The sequence below is a fragment of the Diceros bicornis genome, chromosome 27, assembly GCF_020826845.1.
Source record: "Diceros bicornis minor isolate mBicDic1 chromosome 27, mDicBic1.mat.cur, whole genome shotgun sequence".
In the NCBI taxonomy this organism is placed as follows: Eukaryota; Metazoa; Chordata; class Mammalia; order Perissodactyla; family Rhinocerotidae; genus Diceros; species Diceros bicornis.
Window position 1 is genome coordinate 20,384,461 of NC_080766.1, and position 23,081 is coordinate 20,407,541.

The following is a 23,081-nucleotide window of genomic DNA, read 5'->3' on the forward strand; positions in this document are numbered from 1 at the left end:
CTCTTTCATTTCTAATTTTATTTATTTGAGGCTTTTCTCTTTTTTTCTTAGTGAGTCTCAAATATAATTTTATATCAAATAACTGACCAGTAAGATATCTCTGATCTTCAGCCTGATAAGATGTATCAGTTACTCTCTGTATATAAATGACTGTAAGGAATTGCGGAAGCACTTTAAGCCGTTCTAAATAGGCTGACACAATTTATTTTAATGGTGGTGTTGCTATAGTGGAGATGTAGCACGTGCTTCTTTTTCTTTTTTTTTTTCTTTTGGTGGGGAAGTTTGGCCCTGAGCTAACATCTGTGCCCATTTTTCTCTATTTTATACATGGGATGCTGCCACAGCATGGCTTGATGAGTAGTGCGTAGGTCCATGCTCAGGATCTGAAACTGTGAACCCCGGGCTGCCAAAGCGGAGCATGCGAACTTAACCACTACACACCCGGCAGGCCCCACATGTGCTTCTCGATAGAGGAGCCAAAGACTCATGAAATGTAATTCTGGATATCACAGTCATGCTGTGTCATTAGATAAACCATCCCCATCCAGAGAACAAGAGTTAAACACTGTTTGGTACAGGGAACTCCATTCACTTACAGTTGTTAAACTCTTTCATTTTTCTTTTTCTTGGAAATGCTCTCTCAAAGTTTTGTATTCTGGTTAATTTCCTACTATGCCAATAGGGATTTTCACTACATACACTATGTAAATTACATGCAGTATTTTGCAAAGTGGTTGTCAGGGACAGATATTTTCCTTGAGGCATAGTTTTTTTGTGAGGAAGATTAGCCCTGGGCTAACATCCACTGCCAATCCCACTCTTTTTGCTGAGGAAGATTGGCCCTGAGCTAACATTTGTGCCCATCATCCTCTACTTTATATGGGATGCCGCCACAGCATCGCTTGACAAGTGGTACGTAGGTCCGTGCCTGGGATCTGGGCCTGTGAACCCTGGGCTGCCAAAGCAGAGTGCGCGAACTTAACCATCACGCCACTGACCCGGACCCAAGGCATGTCATTTTTAATCCATGCTTAAGCCTCTGACATCCATGAGATATGTGTCAGTGTGGAGGCATTTACTGCGGGGTGGAAAGGAGGAGAATCCAGCTTTCATTTACCATAAGGGGGCTTGAATTAGAGATATATTTGGTAAAATAAGAAATAATGGTATGATAAAAACAAGTTTTTGATTGGTACTTTTATGTGAGGGAAATAATAGATGCAACTTGAGAAATAATATCTCACGTTAATGTTTGAATATGTTACAAATGGCTAATTGTTAAAATCAGCAATTATTTTTTATTATCATAGTAATACATAGTCCTACAGTATTACAGATAACATTTTAAAAATTTAGGTTGTAATATAAAATGAAATCTCCCATGAAAATTTTGTGTTCAGTTTATGAAAATTTATATTTCCATTAACAGGTTATAGTGACCAACCATAATGTTAATATTTTTATTAAATTTGTGACAATGAAGTTCAAATTTTTATTCATTGTGATCTAAATTTTATTTGTAATTAATAGCAATCTAGCCAATGATAACTCTAATAAATGGGCTATTAGTTTTAAAGGTAAAAAAAAAAGGAAAGCAAAATAGAATAGCAAAAAACACATTGATACAGGAGCATAAGAGTGCAGTTAATGTGGAGTTTGCTAAGCGTTTGAATATCAAGTCATACCAATGATATAAGAGGCAAGCAGCTCTGCTGGAATATGGCCATCAATTACAAGAGAGGTAGATAGGTACTAATTCATTTCTACATGAAGAACTAAAGTTAGATTATTTAGCTCTAAGTATAATGTCATGCTATGAAACTTTCCAAATTAACTTTTATTTTGTCGTTGGAAATGGAAAACGGCTTAATAAGGGCCAAATAGAGCAAAACTGTGGAAATAAGATGACTATTAAAATAGCTAAAACTATAGCTTGTCCTTTTTTTCTTAACTAGTTTTAACAGCCACAGAAATAAGTCCGGGGTCTGAAATGTGAATTTCTTTTTTGTATATACCTATCTTATTTAGCGGATATCTAGTTATGAATCATTTTAATTGTGTTGCAAATTGGCTTGATATTTGTGTAATGGAATGTTTCCTTTTTTAAAGTGTTCCCAATACAATCCCTGTATTTAAATTATTTGCCCCAGTGTCACAGGGCAACAATCATAGAGGTGATGCAGCAGCAAGTGATGTAAGTCACAAAATAGAAGAGTCCCTGCAGCTATGAAACCTGAGCTTACATTTCCCCAGACTAGGCACAGCATGGATCCCTAGACACGGGGGAGGAAACTGACCTTTGCTAGTCAGTTGCTTGTCTAGAATCATTTTCTTGTTTAAATGCTCGATAAGAGCCCAAGAAAGGCTATCAGCCAGCCAGTCAGCCATGGTTTCCTTTTATTTCTGCTTAAACAAATCAGTGATCTGGAACCAGAAAAACTCTGCTCAAATAAGAATTTCACTGAACCAATTGCAAATGGTATTAGAATGAAATTGTTCAGAAAGCATTGATGCTAATTAACATTTTCTGCTGTGCTAAATATTGCCCTGAAATGAACCATGTGGAAACTGGAACAAATATACTCTGGGCAAATTCTAAAGTTTATATTTTAAATCAGATAGGTTATTCTAGTGTTATAATTTCTCTATTATTAAAATACGTGGGGAGATCATGCTTCCTTGACATAGAGGGATTATCTTTTTCTCTTTCTGACTGGAATAGATATGAGGACTGCATGGATTTTACAGATAAAGTTTTAATATGGGAAATCATATTTAAACTTTTATTTGTATGTATGATATTATGTACAAAAGTTACCTCAAATTTTCTATTTTAGATAATGATAAGATTTTGCTACTTTTAAAATATCAAGCCTATGAAACTAGGTTACTTCCACCTAGGAAATTTTTCTTCTTGACCACTTATTGATGAATAGAGTAATATGCTGGCAGAAAGAGTTATGAAGAAAATCTATTGTTTTAAATGATTGCAATATCAAAATAGCAAGATGTTGTTAATAATTAATTGGAATTATTTATCAAACTAGCAGTGATTTTAATTATTATAATGTGGGGTTTTCTTTTGCATAAAAATGTGCTATATGATAGACAGATAGGGTGTGGGGCACCTACACAAAATGAAGTGAGACAATTATTTTTAAACAATGCCACAAAGCCCAAATTACTGCATTCATGTTGGTATTTTCTCCACCCCCATCCCCAACATCATTTTCAAACTTTAGTTCTGGTATCATAATTTTGTTTGGTAAAAATATTAGTGTCACCAAAAGAAAAATACAACCAAAGTAAAAAAAGAGAGGGACAGAGGCTTAGTTCATATCTAATAATGTCCATCAATCACCCATTTATGTGATATTAAGGATGAGTCAGACGCTGGCAAAGCAAAGGTGAATTAGACCCAGAGTTTGATGTCAAGAAACTCACTTCTTGCCACAATTTTGTGGCCAACGTTTTCACATGAGAATGTATGGTACTTTCCTGCTTTTGTTTCAATATTCCGAGCATCATTCTATCTCTTAGTCTTAACGCTTCCTTAAAGCCTCTCCAGTTCACACTCTTTTCTGCCAAGTCCTCTGTCGCTTACTTCTCTCATTTATTATTTTTAGGGACACAAAATTATATATTGTTTTTAATATTTATTTATATGGATTATATTTATTTGTTTTTTCCATGTATCAATGGTATCATTTCTTATGCAGTGCTTCGTACATACTAGATGTCTATAAAATTTGAATGAATGTTTGAAATATCGAAGAATTTGTGTATAACCCATATAAGCATCTAAACATGTTAATACACAAGATGGCAATTATAAAATTGTATAAGCCTTTTGGAGGGCTGTAAGTGCACATTCCATATGGTATCATGGGACCAATATGACAATATAATTCTATCCTCATCTTAATGGCAGCTTATTTGTTATATGTTCTCAAACACCAGTCATTTATCTTAAGAGCTTCTGAGTTGTTAAAGCCATTCATCTGAAAAGTCTGCTTATTTTTTTTTTAACTTAAAGACTAGAAGCAGGAAAATATATAGTTCTAGAAGTAAAACCAAATTTGATTTGCTGATGTGAATATGGGAAAAGTTTTAAGTGTGCTTGGAAGGAAATGGGAAATTGAAAAAGTCCTGTGTTTGTGGGCTCTGATTGATGACAGAACAAAAACATCCATGAGATTGGACACAAGCAAAGCCGTAGAGCTAGATCAGCTTCCAACCCTCACAATCCAAAGAAAAAAGAGATCTTTTTGCATCAAAACTACAACGCAGTGAAAACATCTCAATAGAGGGACAACAGGAGTTCGATATCATTTATCATTATATGTTTTTTTTTTTCTGTCAAATCTCACAGTCTGAAAGTGTTATGACGTGATTATCTCCTTTGACATGGATAAAATGAAGAGTAATGTCCCCTTTGCCTCTGAAATGTGGTGTTTCCAATTTACTTAAGAGCACAAGTAGATACAGGCTCCATTTTACTCTTTTGAGTTAATAGATCCCATAGGACACCAGAAAGCCTGGTCACTGCTCAACTGCAACACATCAGTGGCTCCGTGAAGCGAGCACACTGCAAGGCCTCACAAAGGCACTATTTCAGGACAAAAATCTTTCCTGTGATCCAGGTCTGTATAGTCAAAGTCCAGGCCCAATCATTATTATTAAATTATTCTGGAAATGGGTTTGGTGGGCTTCAGGCTTAGCCAAACTCCTCTTGAGATCTTACATCACTCCTGAAGAAGGCTATGAGATTCTTAAGGCTTCTTCCCAAAAGACTATAGGCCATGCCACATGGCCAATACAATATTAGTTTGTATTCTAGTGAAAACAAAATGGAAATCAGCACCTGCATTATTTTTAAAAATAACAAGGTACTAAAACTATCATATATATGATGCATAATACAGTACTGAGTGATTTTCACTGTGCATTCACGTATAACATAATATTTTGCTGGCTTCGATTTTACTTATATTTTAAAGTCCTTGATTTTCAGTGAAAAAATAATATTAGGACGAAATAAAAAATAAGCCAAATAAAAACCTAGCTGATAATATTAATGACTTAATTAGGGAAAATCATATTAAGGTTACTTACTAGGAAGTTCTGATGTAGGAGTTGGGATCAAAGTTGGTTCTGGATAAAAACTCACATTGCAAATTCCAGACGTTAGGCTAATGTCATCCAATGCAATATCGCTCAGGTACGGGTTCTTAAAACCATTAAAAGCAAGCTGTAATTCAGAGAGGCATATGAAATAACTCTACTCTAATCTTCTCTAACTTGATTTTTCCTATTGTGGCCCAATAGTCCCTGGAGAACCAATACTGCCATCTCCAAATATAAGATGACAAGTTAATGCCTAGGGAAACATTGATGGATCATGCTTTTCAAGGTCCTTCTGCTGAGCCCAACTCTCTTATTATATGCTCATACTAGTCTAAATTTTCATTAGTGTCTTCCTTCTGATTTAGGCAATATTGTCACAGTTTCTCTCTGTCTCTTGCTACTGTCATACTCCATTGTACTCTGGCATGCATACACACCATCCGGCAGGGGAGAGCAACCTTCCAACAATATTAGAAATCCAGGTAGCTGTCTGCCTTCTTAGAGCATACAAGCCCTGAAGAGAAGACACATTGATTAGATAATTGAAATGGGAGAAGAAGAGGACAAGAGAAAATATGAGTATGATATGATCATTCAGGACCAGCTGGTACTGCAAACAGTTCACCCAGAGAGCTGGTATGGGATATTGTGTGAGGGTGATGCCCAGAGGACATGGACCCAGACTTGGGAGAAAGGTCCCGTGGTCAGATGAAACCTTAGGTTCTTAGGGACAGTGGGTATTTTTAGCTGGACTTTCTTGGATCCTCTCCTATATAGGAGAGGAAAGACATATACTGAATATTTGCTTTACACTAACTGCAATGCTAGGCACATTGTACACATTATCTCATTTAATTTCTCCAGCACTATTGTACAGTCATCCATTCACTCGTTTGTTCATTCATTCCACCTACTTCACATTAGGCACTATTCCAAGTCAAGATTATTTTCTCCCTTTCACATATGCCCAAGCTGAATTTCAATGAGACTAGAGTCACTTGTTCAAGATTTCACAACAAACTGGCAAAGCCAAGTGCAAATATTTGTAGAACTCGATGCTCTCATTCTGCCTGATGAGCTAACTTTGAAAAAGTGGATCCAGCTTTATCACTTTAAAAAGAATATTCAGTGAGTTGAGCCAGATTTGGCCACTGCAATACTTATTTCTCAGCTTTTGCCATCTCTGTTCCCTTAATGTTCCATTTTCCTTTACCTTTCCCTGAATTATCAGAAAAGAAAGATGGAGAAGAAAACGTCACAGAATTGAAGGATAGTATCAGAAGAAAAATAAGGGAAAAAGGAAAGGGAAGAAAGAAAGAAAGATGGGAGAAATGCAGATGAAGGCTGTTGATTACTGCCTGCTTTGTACCAAGTCATGGGGAAGAACTGAAGCCTTCATGATGACAGTGTGTGTCCAAACACACATCTGAAAGTTATACTCTCTAGTCTGAAATTACCCAATTAAAACATTGTTAATTTGGTCAAACTATGAGCCTACATTATCCCATATTTCAATTGCAAACACCCTTAGGAAGAGAACACATTAGGCTGTTATCTAAAAAATTAATTCACCCTAATGTGAAATAAATGATCAGAGACTTCCCAATGATACAGCTTATAGAATTTGTTTCCAAAGGAAATATATGGAGATTAAGTTAGAGTGGGGCAGGGTGGATGGACACTGGTGGGCATGGGCCTTCTAACAGGAGCAGATGAATCCCTAGAAAAATGCGGGGCTGATCTAGGTGGTGTTTGTAAAAAGTCAGAAGTCCTAGTTAGGCAGGGGACATAGGAAGACATGGCGGCTTGTGCTAGAAATTTGCCGAAGAAATCTGAAATAGTCTACAAGGGTTCTGCGGATTTTATGGCTCATTATGAGTGTGCTTTCATGTAGTAAATTGTTACTCAGTAAGTGATTTTTAATAAGTCAATGAATAAATGAAAATAAAGGCACTCAAAGACAAAAGAATAAAGGAGAGGGATTAGGAAAGTAGAAAAAGTGACATGGCTATATCCAGAAAATTAATGTTTTTCACCATATCATCATAAACTATAACTGTATCACCATTTTTAGAATACAAATATGTGACTATAAATCATAAACTATTTTGCCAACCTTAAATTCCACGGTTTCATTTAATGTTACTTGTCCGTAATTCCAACTTTCTCCATAATTTCCTTCCCTTTGGAAAATTATCTTCTCCGTTTGGTCATTGCTGATATTAATGCTTAATTTATAGACATTATCACCATACATGTAATACCTAGTTTGGAAACAAGCAAAAATGATTGGATTCCTGCAACGTTAGAATAAATGCATTTTAGAGTTTTTCTAAATCCTTTACTGTCTTTGAGATACCCCCTTTTCCCTTGCATGAGGGAGTTGCTGGAGAAGGGGTGGGCAGTCTCCCAGCATTTTACTACAGTCATGCACCACATAACTATGTTTTGGTCAATGATAGACTGCATATATGACGGTGGACCCATTAGATCAGTACCTTATAGCCTAGGTCTCTAGTAGGCTATGCCATCTAGGTTTGTGTAAGTACACTCTGTGATGTTTACACGATGATGAAATGGTCTAATGATACATTCCTTGGAACGTGTGTCCCTGTCTTAAGTGACACATGACTGTACTTTATCAATGGGAAAAGTAATGGCGAATGCATTAAAACTTGGGACAACATCTTAGTGAAATCTGAGTCTGGCCATGTCAGAAAGGCAATGGTACTCATTAAGCAATATATTTAACATACCAGAAACTAAGGCAGACTGGTTCTAAAGGGGGGTCTAAAGGGAGACTTAAAAGTCCTACTCTTTCTTGTCTCCCTCCTGGTCCAGTTGGGGTGGAAATGTAAAATCCTGTAAAAACAACAGAAAAGTTTTTACTTCACTTAAGTGTTAACATTTTCATTGTGTGGTATATATCATTCATAAGCAGAAAAGAACAACTTTAAGATGAAGATATAAGGAAACATATTTAGGTAGAGTGAAAAGGACACGAAACAGGAACTCAGAAGGCAACATCTCTACTATAACAAATTGTTTTTTAGCAAAATTACTTCTCAACTCTGGACCTCCCAATTTACAAAACAAGAGCCTTGAACTGGAGTACTACTAAGGATATATCAAACTCTGACTTACTATGAGTTCACATGATTGTTTCATCATATTGTCATGTCCAAATACCACCATAATTCCCATTTACTAGATGTTTTGATTAATTCACTTCTTTAGAGACAATCAGTCCATGAGGATATTTAGATGTACTGGTGGGCTAACTCATGATATATGCAAGTATTTAAATACAGATTTGAAGACAAAGAGTTTCAAAGACGGTAAGTTTTTAATCCATGACTGTACTACATTCTCTAAATAGTTTCCAGATTTTTTACCATTGTGGTTTCATCTTCCATATTCCTTTGAATGACAACTAATCATATCACAGAGGAGCAAACAGCATGCAAATCTACATAAAAGCTTTCTAAATAGCCCAAGCCACTGCACAAAATGCTCTCTGGTCTGGAATTCATTATTCTGACCAAAGATTTGAGTCATTTGAAGTGTGGGAAGAGTTACTGGGGTGAGAACATCTTGAACATTTTCTTAGGGGAATTTAAATTTTTGTATTCTAGTTTTTAGCTCATATATTATGACAAAAAACAGGAATCATGTAACAAAATATGATATGAAGCAAGTGAAATATTGGGTAAATCTAATTTTATTGGAATGTAATTCTTTATGAAATGCTAAAATTTAGTGTTTATTTAAAATCAAGCATCTTCTCTTTTGTGCTTTCCAACAGAATTTTTTATAGGCAACGTTGCATATAAAATTCAAACTCATTCATTTATAACCCACAGAGTAAGGACAAGACATGAATAAAAATGCTTTTAGAAATGCCAATAGATATATCAATGCATATTTAAGTCATTGAAGCAAAAATTATTCAGAATAAAAGAGTATTTTTTCAAGGGGAAATCACAAATATCTTAATAAATGTAGTATATGAAATTTCGTTGGGTTTAGATTATAAAATGTAAAATATAAATGAATTATGTTAATATTTTATATTATTAACACATTACTTATATTTTATATAATGCTGTAATATTTCATGAGTACTTATTTTAGCTGTATAGTTAGTGATCAATTATTCAACCTAATAAAGAAAAAGTAGCATTGATACAGAGGAGACACAGAATGATACAGATCCACTCTCTAAACACCCAAATCTAAATTCCTTTTGAGTTGACCTTACTTTTAGTTGCTTAGAATATAGTTGGAAAGAAAATAATTAAAATATCTCTGAATGCCGTGAATAAGTACTGAAACGACTTGGCTATTCAGAAATATTACTCGTTAGCTGCAATTATAGAAGATAAACACACACTGTGCTCCCATTTATGTTTGGCCACATTCATAGTCACTTTATTATAATTTGAAATATTTTGAACCTATTGTTTACTAATTAAGCAGTAATATATTTAGGATTTTCAGTCTGTTCAAGATATCATGACACTGAGTTTTGTATCATTGTCCAGATAAAACTTAATTATGTGGACTGTAGTACCTTATGAATTTTGCATAAATAAATTTTAAAAACACAATATAGTAAATATCATATAGAATTGCATATTTTGGAATATAGTAAAATAATATATTAAATTAATATTTCTGTGATTCCAGCTAAATTCTTTAGTTATACAATTAGAAGATGAAGGAAATTCTTTATAAAATTATGAATTTTAAAAGTAAAGAATTGTAGTTTACATAAAAATTTACTTAGTTCAGGGGCCGGCCTGGTGGCGTAGTGGTTAAGTTCTTGTGCTCTGCTTCGGCGGCCTGGGATTTGCTGGTTTGGATCCTGGGCACGGACCTGCATACCACCTATCAAGCCATGCTGAGGCAGCATCCCACACAGAGCAACTAGAAGGATGTACAACTATGACATACAACTATCTACTGGGGCTTTGGGGAGAAAAAGGGAAAACAGGAGAAAGATTGGCAACAGGTGTTAGTTCAGGGCCACTCTTCCTCAAAAAAAAATAATAATAAAAAAAATTTACTTAGTTCAACTATTCAGTTGTCCTTAAATTTCATCTACAACGTTTGCCTAAAGGGGTCCCTTGACCTCTGTTTAACACATGTCAGATGCAGCAGGAATCATTGCATTCCAAGGCAGCCCATTTCATTTCAACGTGATTAAAAAATTCTTTAATTTTTTTTAAGAAGAAGTTATTGTACACTTATTGTTTCTAATTTTGCCTCCTGGGTCCATTAAGGATAAGATGAATTTATGTCAGCTCTGCAAATTTTTAAAGGCCACTATTATGCCTCTCTTAATTCTTCTCAGGATTACCCATCCCTTTTGCCTTCAATAATTTTAATATGGCGCAATATCAATTTGCTTCTCCATTTGATAAGCTCTCAATTAGTTGTACATCCAGTTGGTTCCACTCAAAGTATGGCGACCAGAAGTCCACACAGTATTTCTATTGGAGTGTCTCACCAGGTGGAGGAATAGGAACATCATAACACTTGAGACTATGACTTAAGTCAGACCATGATTGTCACTATCTATTTCCACTATTTATTTCCAAGTGTGTCTTTGCCCCTAGTTCTCTAACTCTCTATGAGAATTTTTCATCACCTACATGATTGTTTAATAATGCTTCCTTCTCTGCAACCTAATTGGTCCCTTATTCAACATCTTTTTTGTTGTCAGTGCTGTCAAGTCAATTCCGACTCCTAGTGACCCTGCCCAGCCTTTTTGTACCATTCTCTCACCTTCCAGCGCTATATCAAACAATGCTCCCCTGCTTTTCATAGGGTTTTCATGGATAATTTTTTTGTAAGTGAGTGGCCAGATCCTTTTTCCTCATCTGCCTTAGTCTAGAAGCTCCACTGAAACCTGTCCACCATGGGTGACCCTGCTGGTATTTGAAACACTGGTAGCGCAGCTTTCAGCATCACAGCAACATGCAGCCGCCACAGTATGACAACCGACAGATGGGTGGTGTGATTCTCTGACCAGGAAATGAACCCAGGCCTCAGTGGCCAGAGTGCCAAATCTTAACTACTAGACCACCAGGGCTGGCTTCAACATCTTTTACCATCTCTTTATTTCCTACTAAACCAAGTACAAATTCACTCGGATGTTTGAGGCCTCTGTACTATGACTTCAATATCATTTTCTAGCTATAGTTCTCATAATTCATCTATTCACGTGCAGCACTTCTACAAAATTAGGTTATTTTAATTTTTCAACATCCAGAAATTTTATAACTTTTGGGTCTTTTTTTTCCTATTTTCTTATCTTTCCACTTTCCCTTCCAATTGTACCTGTCAAAATCCTGCAAATTCTTTGAGGTCATTTAATTCAAATTGCCATCTCCTCCAGAAAGCCTCTCTTGGTCTTCCCAATTAGATATGACCACTCCTTCTTTTGACTTCTCAGCTGCACATGTACTTCTCTGACGTCACTTATACATTCTGTTGTGTATTATGTTTATGTTCATATGCAACTTCTTAAACTTTCTAGAACTTACTTTGGGAAAAAGAAAGACACTTGGTATATTTTTGAATTCTCTATATGGATTAGCTGAATGTTGCTTAATAAATTCATGTTGCACTAATTTGGCTTGCTATTTCATTTTTAAATTTATTAAAGTACTACACAAAAGGAATGTTTAAATAGATATTTTCCACAACCATACGGGAATTTATATGGTCAAATGATAATTTCTTTTAAAATTCTTCAACTTTCTTGAAATGTTTTTGAGAGCTCCTGGAATTGACCTCAGAGTCATCTTAAAACCCAGAAAACTGAACACGTTTTGTTAATTTGAGCACACAGTGAACCTCTTTATTGAGCCATTAGGTTTTTCTTGCAACTACCTTCCATCCCTTCTTTCTGCTTGCTTCTCCATGAACTGAACCTAACCTCCCCCCACCCAACAACTGAATTAAAGAGAAAAGTTGCTGGACATGTGCTGATGCTAATGTGGATACAACAGCAGCTGGAGAGACGGTAGAATTTCTGGAAACTCGAAGATCCCTCGCAAGAAGAAACCAGACTGATTTAAATCACTTTGTTAGCTGTGAATGTATATGTAAAATCAACTGAACCTAATAGATGAATATTGAAAATTTTAAATTGGAGAATGGTCCAAATTTAATCAGATTCTACCAACATTAGAAAGTAAAATTATTTTCTAAAATTCAACATCACGGGAAACATAAGGAAGTAAAGATGATATTACTTTGAAAGCACTAATGTTATACTTATTTTATAAAAAGTTTATATGCTAAATGAAAAGCAGGTGTCTAAAAGACTTAAAATACTTTAAAAAATTGAGCAATCTAACTATTTTCCTCCCTACCATACTGCTTAGAACAATACCACAGCCAGTTTGTGTCTGTTGAATACTTTTGTGGCATGAAAAGAAAACCAGTTATAATACCTAACATTTACATAGCACTTTTCATGTGCCAGACATTTTCTTTTGTTTTTAAACATAATAATCAATTTAGCATTCATAACATGCCTCTAAAGTCGGTCAATTATCATCAACTCCACTTTCCAGACCAGGGAAGTGAAGCAGAGAGAGAGGATGGATAACTTGCCAAAATGGCAGAGCTGAGATTTAAACCTAGCTAAGACCTCAGGGTCTCTATTTTAATGATCTTTGCTACTACTCTGTGCTAACCCCCAAGCATTAGAAACAATGATGATTTCATTGAGAAAGGCCAGCCAAGAAACACTTTCTTTGGTCTGTCTAGTCATTTTGTGATCCCTACATTTTTGAAGTTTTCATATGTTACTAACCTCATTTTCCCTGAATGTTCAGAACAAATGAGCCACTTCTGAGCACCCCAAGATGCTGCCCAGCATCAGCGTCCTCATCTCCACCAATTCATTTTGCTTCTAAGGGGTACCAGAAACTGCTTCAACAGGAGAGAGCTCTTCAGAAGAACTCAAAAAGTGAAGGGGCTTAGCTGTTCTTCCCTAAAGCAATGTTAATTCAAAGTTTATCTGTTTCATTTAGACTTTCCTGTCATTTAAATTGAAGGCAAAGAACAAAAACACCCTGCAAGGATAAGAGGAACAGCAGGAGAGATTTAATTCTCTTCCATTTTGGAGGTAGGATGGTCTGACAAATAAAAAAGCAGGTTGGAAGAAAAATGCCCCTCAGGGGGGAAGGACTGGTAGATTATGAAATCGCTGGGATGAGAGCTGGAGAGGACCTATTAAGCCCTATCATCCATTCTCATTACACCGCTGCCTCTGGTGGGCTCTGAACTGCTCTGACTCGTCTCATTTTAAATAACTCCTGCTACACGACTTTCTCCCGAGACTCCATTTCTGAGCCAACTGTTTCAAACCTCTACCTGACATTCCACCTGTTTCACTTTGGTCAGTTTCATGTTATTTCTTTAGTTATTTTAGCTGTTGGCAAGCTGAAACCATTTTTCTCCTGTAATGTACTTATACTCTTCAAATATCAGTGGAATTATTTTATCTCTTATTATGATGACATAAAAGTAGAAAAATCATAATTTGAACATCAAATATCTCAATTACTTAAAAGGTATCTGTCATAGTCAATGGATATAAATGCTTTCTGCCCTTCCTCTAACTACTCTTGTCCAAGTGTGGTAGAGACTTTTTTTTTAAATTTCAGTAAAGGAAGAAAGTGGTCAAATTATTTGACTGTTTTAGGCCAGGCTTCTTTAGAGGGTTGGGGTGATTATCACTTAGGGGTTAGTCTGCAGCTGTGCGGATTACAAATTTATCCATAGAGGATCAGGCCCTGAGAAATAACTTATTCAAAGAAGAATAATTATGTATGAGACTGTGCATGTCATAATTTTCAATACTAAACACGTTTGGTCTAATGAGATCTGCCATCTACGCAGAGTACATTTTTGGTCCATACGTCCACACTGGTCACTAATTTAGCAGGATCCTGTTAAGCTTACTTTCAGGTTACATGCAGAATCTGACCTTTGCACCACTTCTGTTCCCACTGACCTGCGAGTCCCCTATCTCTTCTCTGGGTTGGGTGATAGCATTACATTGGTCTTCCCTGGCAACACTCTTGCTCTTCCAAAAACTATTCAACCCGTCAGTGTGAATCCTATCACTCCTATGCTCAAGAACCTCCAACAGCTCTTCATTTCACTGAGAAAAAAGCAAAAGCCATAGAAGACCCATTATTACCTGGACACTACTCGCGCTATTTACTCCACGCCAGCCACCCTGGCCTCCTGGGTTTTCTTCAAGCTTACTCCCTTTAAAGCCTCTTCTCTGCTTGTTCCCTCTGTCTAGAATAATCTATATGTCTAATTCTTTCAATTCCTTAAAGTTTTTTTTTTTTTAAAGATTTTATTTATTTATTTTTTCCCCCCAAAGCCCCAGTAGATAGTTGTATGTCATAGCTGCACATCCTTCTAGTTGCTGTATGTGGGACGAGGCCTCAGCATGGCGGGAGAAGCGGTGCGTCGGTGCGCGCCCGGGATCCGAACCCGGGCCGCCAGCAGCGGAGCGCGCGCATCCAACCGCCAAGCCACGGGGCCGGCCCAATTCCTTAAAGTTTTGATTCTAATGTCACTTTTTCAATGAATCCTAACCTGATCACTCTATTTTAATTTACAACAGCACCTCAACAACCGCCTTCCCATTGCCTTCACCAAGCTCTGTATTTTCCCAGAGGACTCATGCACATTTAACATACCCCCAAAATGTCGTTACTTGTCATGCATATTGCTTATTTTTTGCTAGAATATGTGTTCCACAAGAGCAGAAAATCTGGTTTATTTTGTTCACAGATACATTCTGAGTGCCTTGACGAGGGCTTGGAGCTCAAAAAATACTTCTTTAATAAGAGTGAAAGAGTAACTTGAATGGGGCTTTTATTGATGACTGTGGAAATAGATTAAAAGCAGACTTTTTTTTTTTTTTTTTGCTGAGGAAGATTCATGCTGAGCTAACATCTGTTGCCAACCTTCCTCTTTTTGTATGTGAGCTGCTGTGACAACATGGCTACGGACAAACAAGTGGTGTAGGTCTACGCCCAGAAACCGAACCCTGGCTGCTGAAGCAAAGAACACAGAACTTAACCACTAGGCCACTGGGGCTGGCCCAAAAGTAGTCACTTTTTGTCAAGAAGTATTTTGATCAAGTTGAAGTAGTGTGAACTATATCATTGTCTAAAGAACAAGGGTTAGTGAGGTACTTTTCTACTCTGAAAAAATTAACTCTTGAATTTCCTCTTATTAGATGTCATTCACGATTGACATTAAATCAGCCATTTACTTTTCAGGTTATAAAAATGAGAATATTGATTTTTGTAATAGAAGTGGCCATTAATAATAAATTACAATGCATATGTGCCCAGATTATTTTTATGTTATAAGCAATTTCATTCAGTCAATAACTCACTCATTCAGAAATGGCTTATTGAGTCAAAGTTGTAGACATTCATTCATATTTTTTTTTTTTTTTTTTTTTTTTTGTGAGGAGATCAACTCTGTGCTAGCATCTCCCAATCCTCCTCGTTTTTTGCCGAGGAAGACTGGCCCTGGGCTAACATCCATGCCCATTTTCCTCCACTTTATATGGGACGCCGCCACAGCATGGCTTGACAAGCAGTGTGTGGGTGCGCGCCCAGGATCCCAACTGGCGAACCCTGGGCCGCCCCAGCTGAGCGCGTGCACTTAACCGCTTGCGCCACCGGGCCGGCCCCTCATTCATATTTTTAAAAGTAATTTTACATGTTAATTAGATTCAGGCACTGAGACTGCACTAAGAATTTAAAGATGAAAAAGATAACGTTCTTGTTCCTGAAGAGAACAATGTGGTAAAAAGAAACGAATAAGTAAGCAAATATAATGCCACATGATAGGAAAAACAAAAGAGGTGCTTATAATGTTTAATGGAAAGGAAAACAACTTGGAGGTTTCGGACAGACTTCCTAGAAGTGGTGAAATATGATCTGTGTCCTCAATGCCCAGAATCATGCCTGGTAAGAGGAAGATTTTAATATGTGCTTTTTGAATTGAATCATATTCTCATCAGTAACCTATCGACAAGTCACATCATAGGATAGATTTTGTCTAAGAAAATGATCTAAAAGCCCAAATTTCTGCCTTTTTTGCAATTTTCCTTGCTTTGAAGATCCACATCACTTCTAAATTTGTAGCTCTCTATTGGGTGATTACATTTGGTTTTATGATACATGCTCCAAAGTTTTCATGGGTGGTCTTCCCACTATGAGCTCCTTATCTTCTGAACCCATTCCCCATGATTTCTGGTCTTCTCAGTCAAATATTCTTGTCTCCAATGTTAATGTTTCCATCTGAAATCCAACTCTAATATCCCATTCACATGAAAAACGTACATCTAAATCACAACACTTCTCTTCGGACCATGATTTAGAATCAGCTCTTCCATAGTCCATCTGCTGTGGACTGAATGGTTGTGTCCTTCCCATATTTATATATTGAAACTCTAATCCCCAATGTGATGGTATCTGGGGTTGAGGCCTTTGGGAGGTAATTAAGTCAGGAGAGTGGAGCCCTCATGATGGGATTATTGGAAACGACAGGGAGAAAGCTTTCTTTCTTTCTCTGTCTCTCCCTCCCTCACACCCCTGCTATGTGAAGATACAGTGAGAAGAGAGCTGTCTGCAAACCAGGAGGAGAGTTCTCACCAGAACCCAATATTCTGGCACCCTGACCTGGGATTTCCAGCCTTCAGAACTGTTAGAGATTAATGTTAGTTGTTTAAGTCATCCAATCTATTGTATTCTATTATAGTAGCACAAAAGGACTAAGACAGCTTCTCAGAAGTAAACGTGTCTCTATTTCAAGATGACATAACCTTGTATATTGAAAATTTTAAGTAATTCTTTAAAAGTATTAGAGCTAATAAACAAGTTCAACAGGTCCATAGGGTGCAAAATCCATATACAAAAATTGATTGTATTTTTATACACTAGCAAAGAGCGATCAGTAACTGAAATTAAGGTAAAGTAGACCAAAGTTCAGAAAAGTTAATTACCTCACACAAGTCCGCTTAGTTAATAATAAGTGCCAGATCTAGGGTGACAACCCAAGTCTCCTTGTCTCTAATGGCCTCTGAGTACTTTTCAACATCTTGTGCATATGTAGGGTAAAAGAATACATATATTTTTAAACACTTGCTTTTACTGGCCTATTTGATGGCCATCTTCATTTAAATGCATTTATTAGTCCACGATTTTAAAAAAAGAAAATCTGAAAAGACTGCCTTGCATTTAATACTCCTCACTTTAAACTGCAGAACAACATGCATCACTTTCCTTTTGGTTTATGAATTAAATATGATTTATACCTGAAACATTGCCAAAAGTGTGGTCAAAATCCGGTCCAGTGAAAGGAGGAAAGGTGCTTCCCTGAACCCTTTCCCATTCGTTATCATCATTTAGATCCTGGACCCAGAAACAAAAACCATCTTCAAAATTACAGTTAATTTTTTCATAATCTGTGAATTAAAAAACAAAAGAAAATATTTCAAATTTAGTCCACAATGTGACTAAATTGTAATAGATTGAATTGAAAATAAAACATATAATTAAGTGTCATAAACATCTTTCTTTCTTTTTTTTTTAATTTTTTATAATTTTTTGTTCATTGCAGTAACATTGGTTTATAACAATGTATAAATTTCAGGTGTACATCATTATACTTCTATTTCTGCATAGATTACATCATGCTCACCACCCAAATACTAATTACAACCCATCACCACACACATGTGCCAAATTATCCCTTTCGCCCTCCTCCCTCCCCCCTTCCCCTCTAGTAACCACCAATCCAATCTCTGTCTCTATGTGTTTGTTTATTGTTGTTATTATCTACTCCTCACTGCTGGGTATTTATCCAAAGAACTTGAAAACACCAATGCGTAAAGATACATGCACCCCTGTGTTCCTTGCAGCGTTATTCACAATAGCCAAGACTTGGAAGCAACCTCAGTGAGTGCCCATCAAGGGACGAATGGATAAAGAAGATGTGGTATATATACACAATGGAATACTACTCAGCCATAAGAAACGATGAAATACAGCCATTTGCAACAACGTGGATGGACATTGAGGGTATTATGCAAAGTGGAATAAGTCAGAGGGAGAAGGTCAGATACTGTATGATTTCCTTCATTAAGTAGTAGATAATAACAACATCTTTCTTTTTTATTCATCTTAACTCTGCTTCATTCCATTTAGTTAAAAAAAAACTGTTTTGTTGCCAACTGTGTTAATGTGCTGTCTTTCTTATACCCCATTAGAGTTTCAAGAAAGATAAGCCTCTCGTGCTTTAATTTTTACATCTTATCTTCATATATTTACCTACATAAACTTTGTCCCATATTTTGCTTTCCCCCTATTGTTAACTTTGATATTCAGGTCAAAATTAAGTTAATGTGAAACATTCACAGAATTAGTTTTATCCTAATTTTTTTTTTTTACTTTAAATAGCTAAGTATATAAAAATTTAACTTTTATATTGATTTATATTTTTTCTGAAATTGGATATTTGATTCTTTTGAAGGACGTGAACTATTTTCTAATTTCTCATTTCTTTCCCAGTGTCAAGCAGAGAGAGGTAAACATAAGAGATACTCATTACAGATTTTGCGTAATAAAACAGATTACAATCTTCTTCTAAAATTTTAGGTTCTGCTACTCAAAATTCCATTACAATATTAAAGCATCTGAAGATTCAAAGGCTAAAGAATAAACAATACTTACTGTTAAGCTCTGTGCTGTTAAATGCAATGTATGTTGCATTAAAACCAATATAATCATTTTCATCAGATTCTATAAGAAAGGTGGCAGTAACTTGGTTGGAAAAAATCCTAATTATGCCAGGATCGGTTTCCCAGACAGAAGCTACAAAAGAAAATGAATGACTATTATATGTACGTATCTATTTATCCATTTATCGATCAATCAATCCATCCATCCATCTATTGATCTATTGACTGATGTATCAATCAACCCATCTGATATCACTAAGTTAACTAAAAACATTAGTTCTGTGATTATTGTAATTTAATTTAAATACTCTTCTGTTAAGCATGAGAAAATTTCAAATTATTATATATATTTACAGCTTGAAAAATATTATTATTTTATTTTGATTACTAGCTGATTATACTATATACACATATAAAAAGAAAAGATGCATTTCTTCACTAAAAATGTTCTTCTAAGAAACACGCAGGTTAGGCAGTTATAAAATTAAAAATTAGTTTGACTTTACCAGGTATTTACCATGCCACACTACTAGGGACTAAACTCAGTCACAATAATAGAAACAAGAATATTTCTTTGGCTCCCTACCCACATAACTGTAGGACCTCAAAATAATATTAGGCGACCTAAGGATTGTTTCTACAGAATTTTATATTGATTGTATCACTTTTCCGTCTTGACTCTAAGCTACATAGGGGATATCTTTCCAGATATTTGATTCTCAAGGGTTAGTGTAGTGCTTAGGATACAAAAAGCACTCATATGATGATTTATAAAAATCATTGTTTTATGACATTGGCTTTTATAAAACCTTATAATTTAGCAAATACATTCTCAAATTGGGTGATGTTGCCTCCAAGGGTGTAAAAATTGGTTCTCAGGGGCAAAAAAAAATCTTAATCTTTAAATGTATAAAGCCCAGATATGCATACTGTACATACAGATATACAGAATATCTGAAATATTAAAATTTCATGAGGAGGCAATTAGGAAAAAAAAAGTCGAAAAAGGTTCCTTGGTGGGAGTGATAATGGAAAAAAAGAGTAAGAAACAATGGTTTGCATTTTGACAATTTGAAGTGGGCATCAGATTCAGGTTTATGAAAAGCACCACATTGCAGGTGGGAGACAAAGCACCTCGGTTATTTATTGAGGTCTAAAGAAAGGTACTTTTATGAATTATTGAAAATTTCATGCTTATCATGTAGAAACTAGCAAAAAAAAACGTGATCCATGCATGACAATTTCAATAGACTCTAAAAGAAAGAACATCATGAGCAAGCATTGATGCACATCTTGTTCTTTTCCTCAAAAACACTGTCTGTCACTCCTTCAGTATTTTCTCACTAAAAACTACGTTGGTTATTTAGACTCCTTCCACCACCATATGTAATTGTGTAACCAAATGATTCTCATATTGTAAATCTTTGTAGTACACAAGTGTCTAGGTGCTTAAAGGATGTCAATATTTTAGAAACTTTGCTTCAAACCTATCTATCTCTCTCCCTCTTGCTTGTTTTCCAATAGCAATGGAATTTTTTTGGACAATGGTTTCTAGTTGGATCTGAATGTGGCTACTGGTTTAGTGGAACCTTTGATGGTTGTACTGTGTTGGATTTCCACCTTGTCTAATGTTATTGCACTAGTCTAGATAGTCCAAGGGTTTACGTCCTGAAGTCCATTAACATGCTTCAGCGATACATGCAAACTTCTGGAAATGGTGTAGAATATTTTTGTCTGTATAGACTTTGTAAAACTTTCATCACATTCTTAAAGTTCCTTGACTAGAGAGTCTCAGAACCACAGATCCAGTGGAAGGCATGCATCTCACGCATCCAGGAAGGTAGTAGAGGGGAGTGCTTAAGAGCAGAGGCTCCAGAGTCAGCATGAGATTTAGTCCTGATTCTGTGTCTTTCTAGACTTCTCTGAGCCTCAGTTTCTTCTGCTGTAATATAGTAACACTTTCCATAAAGATTTGTAATAAGGAGTAAACAAGTAATTTTCACGTGATACAGTGACTGGTGCATAGTGAAAGCTGAATGAATGCTATCTATTGTTTCTCCATCTCCCCAAGTGGGATGTAAGCCCTGAAAATGTAGAGATTATTCTTAACACTTTCTGTGCCTCTGCCATTCTGCCAGAACATGAGAAACTTTTAATCAATATTTTGGTGCATGAATTAAGATGTGAGTAAATAGAGTAATAGAGTTTGCCTACATAAAAGAGTCAGGGCTGGAGTTGAAAAAAAAATTACGTAATAATTTTTAAAGGCTGGATTTTTCTATAACTGATATAAATTTTTAGACAATTCCTTGAGAAAAATCCAATGTCTTCTACTAAAAAAACAATACTTCTATGGATATTAATTTACATAAACTTGCCAAACAGTCACACTTAAATGTGAATTAACTCATCATTTGTCTTCTAACAGCAAAGGCTCTGGTGAACAGGTTTTGTGAATTAGGAAGCAGGAAGCGTGATTACGATGCAGGGTATTGGGAAGGAGTGGGGAGGACAATGGACGGAGATGACAGCCTTTCTACAGAGTATGCTTCAGCAGATCTAGCTCAAAACTATTTATTTTATCTAATTTATAAGAGAAGAATTTCTGCCATTAGAGTGTCATCTTTGTGTTATAAAGAATTTCTAATATCTTTAACACATTTTATTGAGTGCTTACTATGAATTTGGTATGGTGCTAAGTGCTGATGATATGGAGAAGAAATAACCAGATTCCCCTATTAAAAAGAAAAGCCTTTGGAATTAATCCATATGGAAGAAATGCCGTGGAGGTATTGAGGAGGTATATGAGGAAGTAATTCTTAATTATTCCAGGCACTACGATTGGAGGATTTTCGAGAGCGTGTGGGAAGGCCAACACTTTAAGGCAGTGCTTGTTAAACTTTTCCATATAATGTAACCCTAGCAATAGAAGTGAGTGAATGGGTACTTTTAAATGTGCACAAAAGTGTTCTAATAAAAGCACAAAGTTTATCAAAATGCTTTAGCTTGAATAATATTTGCACATGTTATTTAGTTCCATATCCACAATATGATTATTTTTGTAGTAGGGGAGGCTGACAATTCAGGAGGATCCACTATGCTTATTACATATCTGGCTATACCTGGGCACACTTTGGTGTGCTTCCATTTTAAAAGCATGTCCTTAAACTGTTAAGCTACTATATTAGGGATGTGTTGTTAGCATTCCTACAGAATGACACAACAACTACACATTCAGAAACACATTTTCTGGGCTTGACAATTTGAAATCAGTTTCAGTGTGCTCACCCAGGCTATTTTTGTAGTCTTTCTTTGAGGATGCATAAAAATATCTGTATTTTTCTGAACAAAAAATCAAATAAGCATGCTTACTATCTTCTACCACTTCCATAGGAAGTGATTACTATTAATAATTGTAACTGATAATTATTACCATCACTGAATTGAATACTGTACTTTTATCACTGCATCTTAAAGAAAACATTTTTGAACTGACTCTCCTGTCAATCTATTCTGATTTACTTCAATTTCCATAATTATTTGGAGAAGACCCTTTTGCTCACTATGTCATCTTTCTTTATGTAATGTCCACCTTCCTCTGACACTTTTCACCAGTTAGAGAACTTTTACATCATGACTGTATATAAAAATGACTAAAAAATGCCTTTAGAATTTGTTTATACTGACTTACTCCTAATCAAGTATAAAAGAACTATTTTGTGGTACTGGATACTTTTATTTTCTTATAGTTTCTCTAGATAACGTTATTTTTCCTAATTTAATTAAAATATTGATATATTTTCAATGTGACAAAGATTGTAACAGTATTTGAGATATATATTTTGAATTGGAATGTAACGAAAGTAAATCTTGTATGCATCTTTCACATAAAGAAACTTGCTAGAATATTTAGAAAAAGATGGGATTGTCAATCAAGAATGAAAGTACTGACATTTTTTTCCAAAACAAAACAACTTTAGAGTTATGAGAAATGCGATTTATCTACATTCATTACATACTATAATAACATGATATATAAACCTGTTAGTTTAAATTTAAATCAACAAATACTGAGTTTTTAAAATATACCAGACGTTGTGCTAGATGCTAGGACAAGATGTTATTGGTTTTCTTAAAAAAAAGGTATTAT

At 35.6% G+C, this 23,081-nt stretch overlaps 1 protein-coding gene across 1 annotated transcript in view; it reads right to left on the reverse strand.

The window, feature by feature from the left end:
* Positions 1–23,081, reverse strand: part of TMPRSS15 (transmembrane serine protease 15) — a 141,059-nt gene that overhangs the window by 75,522 nt on the left and 42,456 nt on the right. Inside the window, exons 9-13 of the mRNA XM_058522952.1 lie at positions 18,924–19,064; positions 17,507–17,656; positions 7,884–7,989; positions 7,244–7,391; positions 5,116–5,251 (exon numbers count right to left, since the gene is read on the reverse strand). Of these exons, the coding sequence (XP_058378935.1) occupies positions 5,116–5,251; positions 7,244–7,391; positions 7,884–7,989; positions 17,507–17,656; positions 18,924–19,064 (681 nt within the window). The remainder of the gene's footprint in view (positions 1–5,115; positions 5,252–7,243; positions 7,392–7,883; positions 7,990–17,506; positions 17,657–18,923; positions 19,065–23,081) is intronic.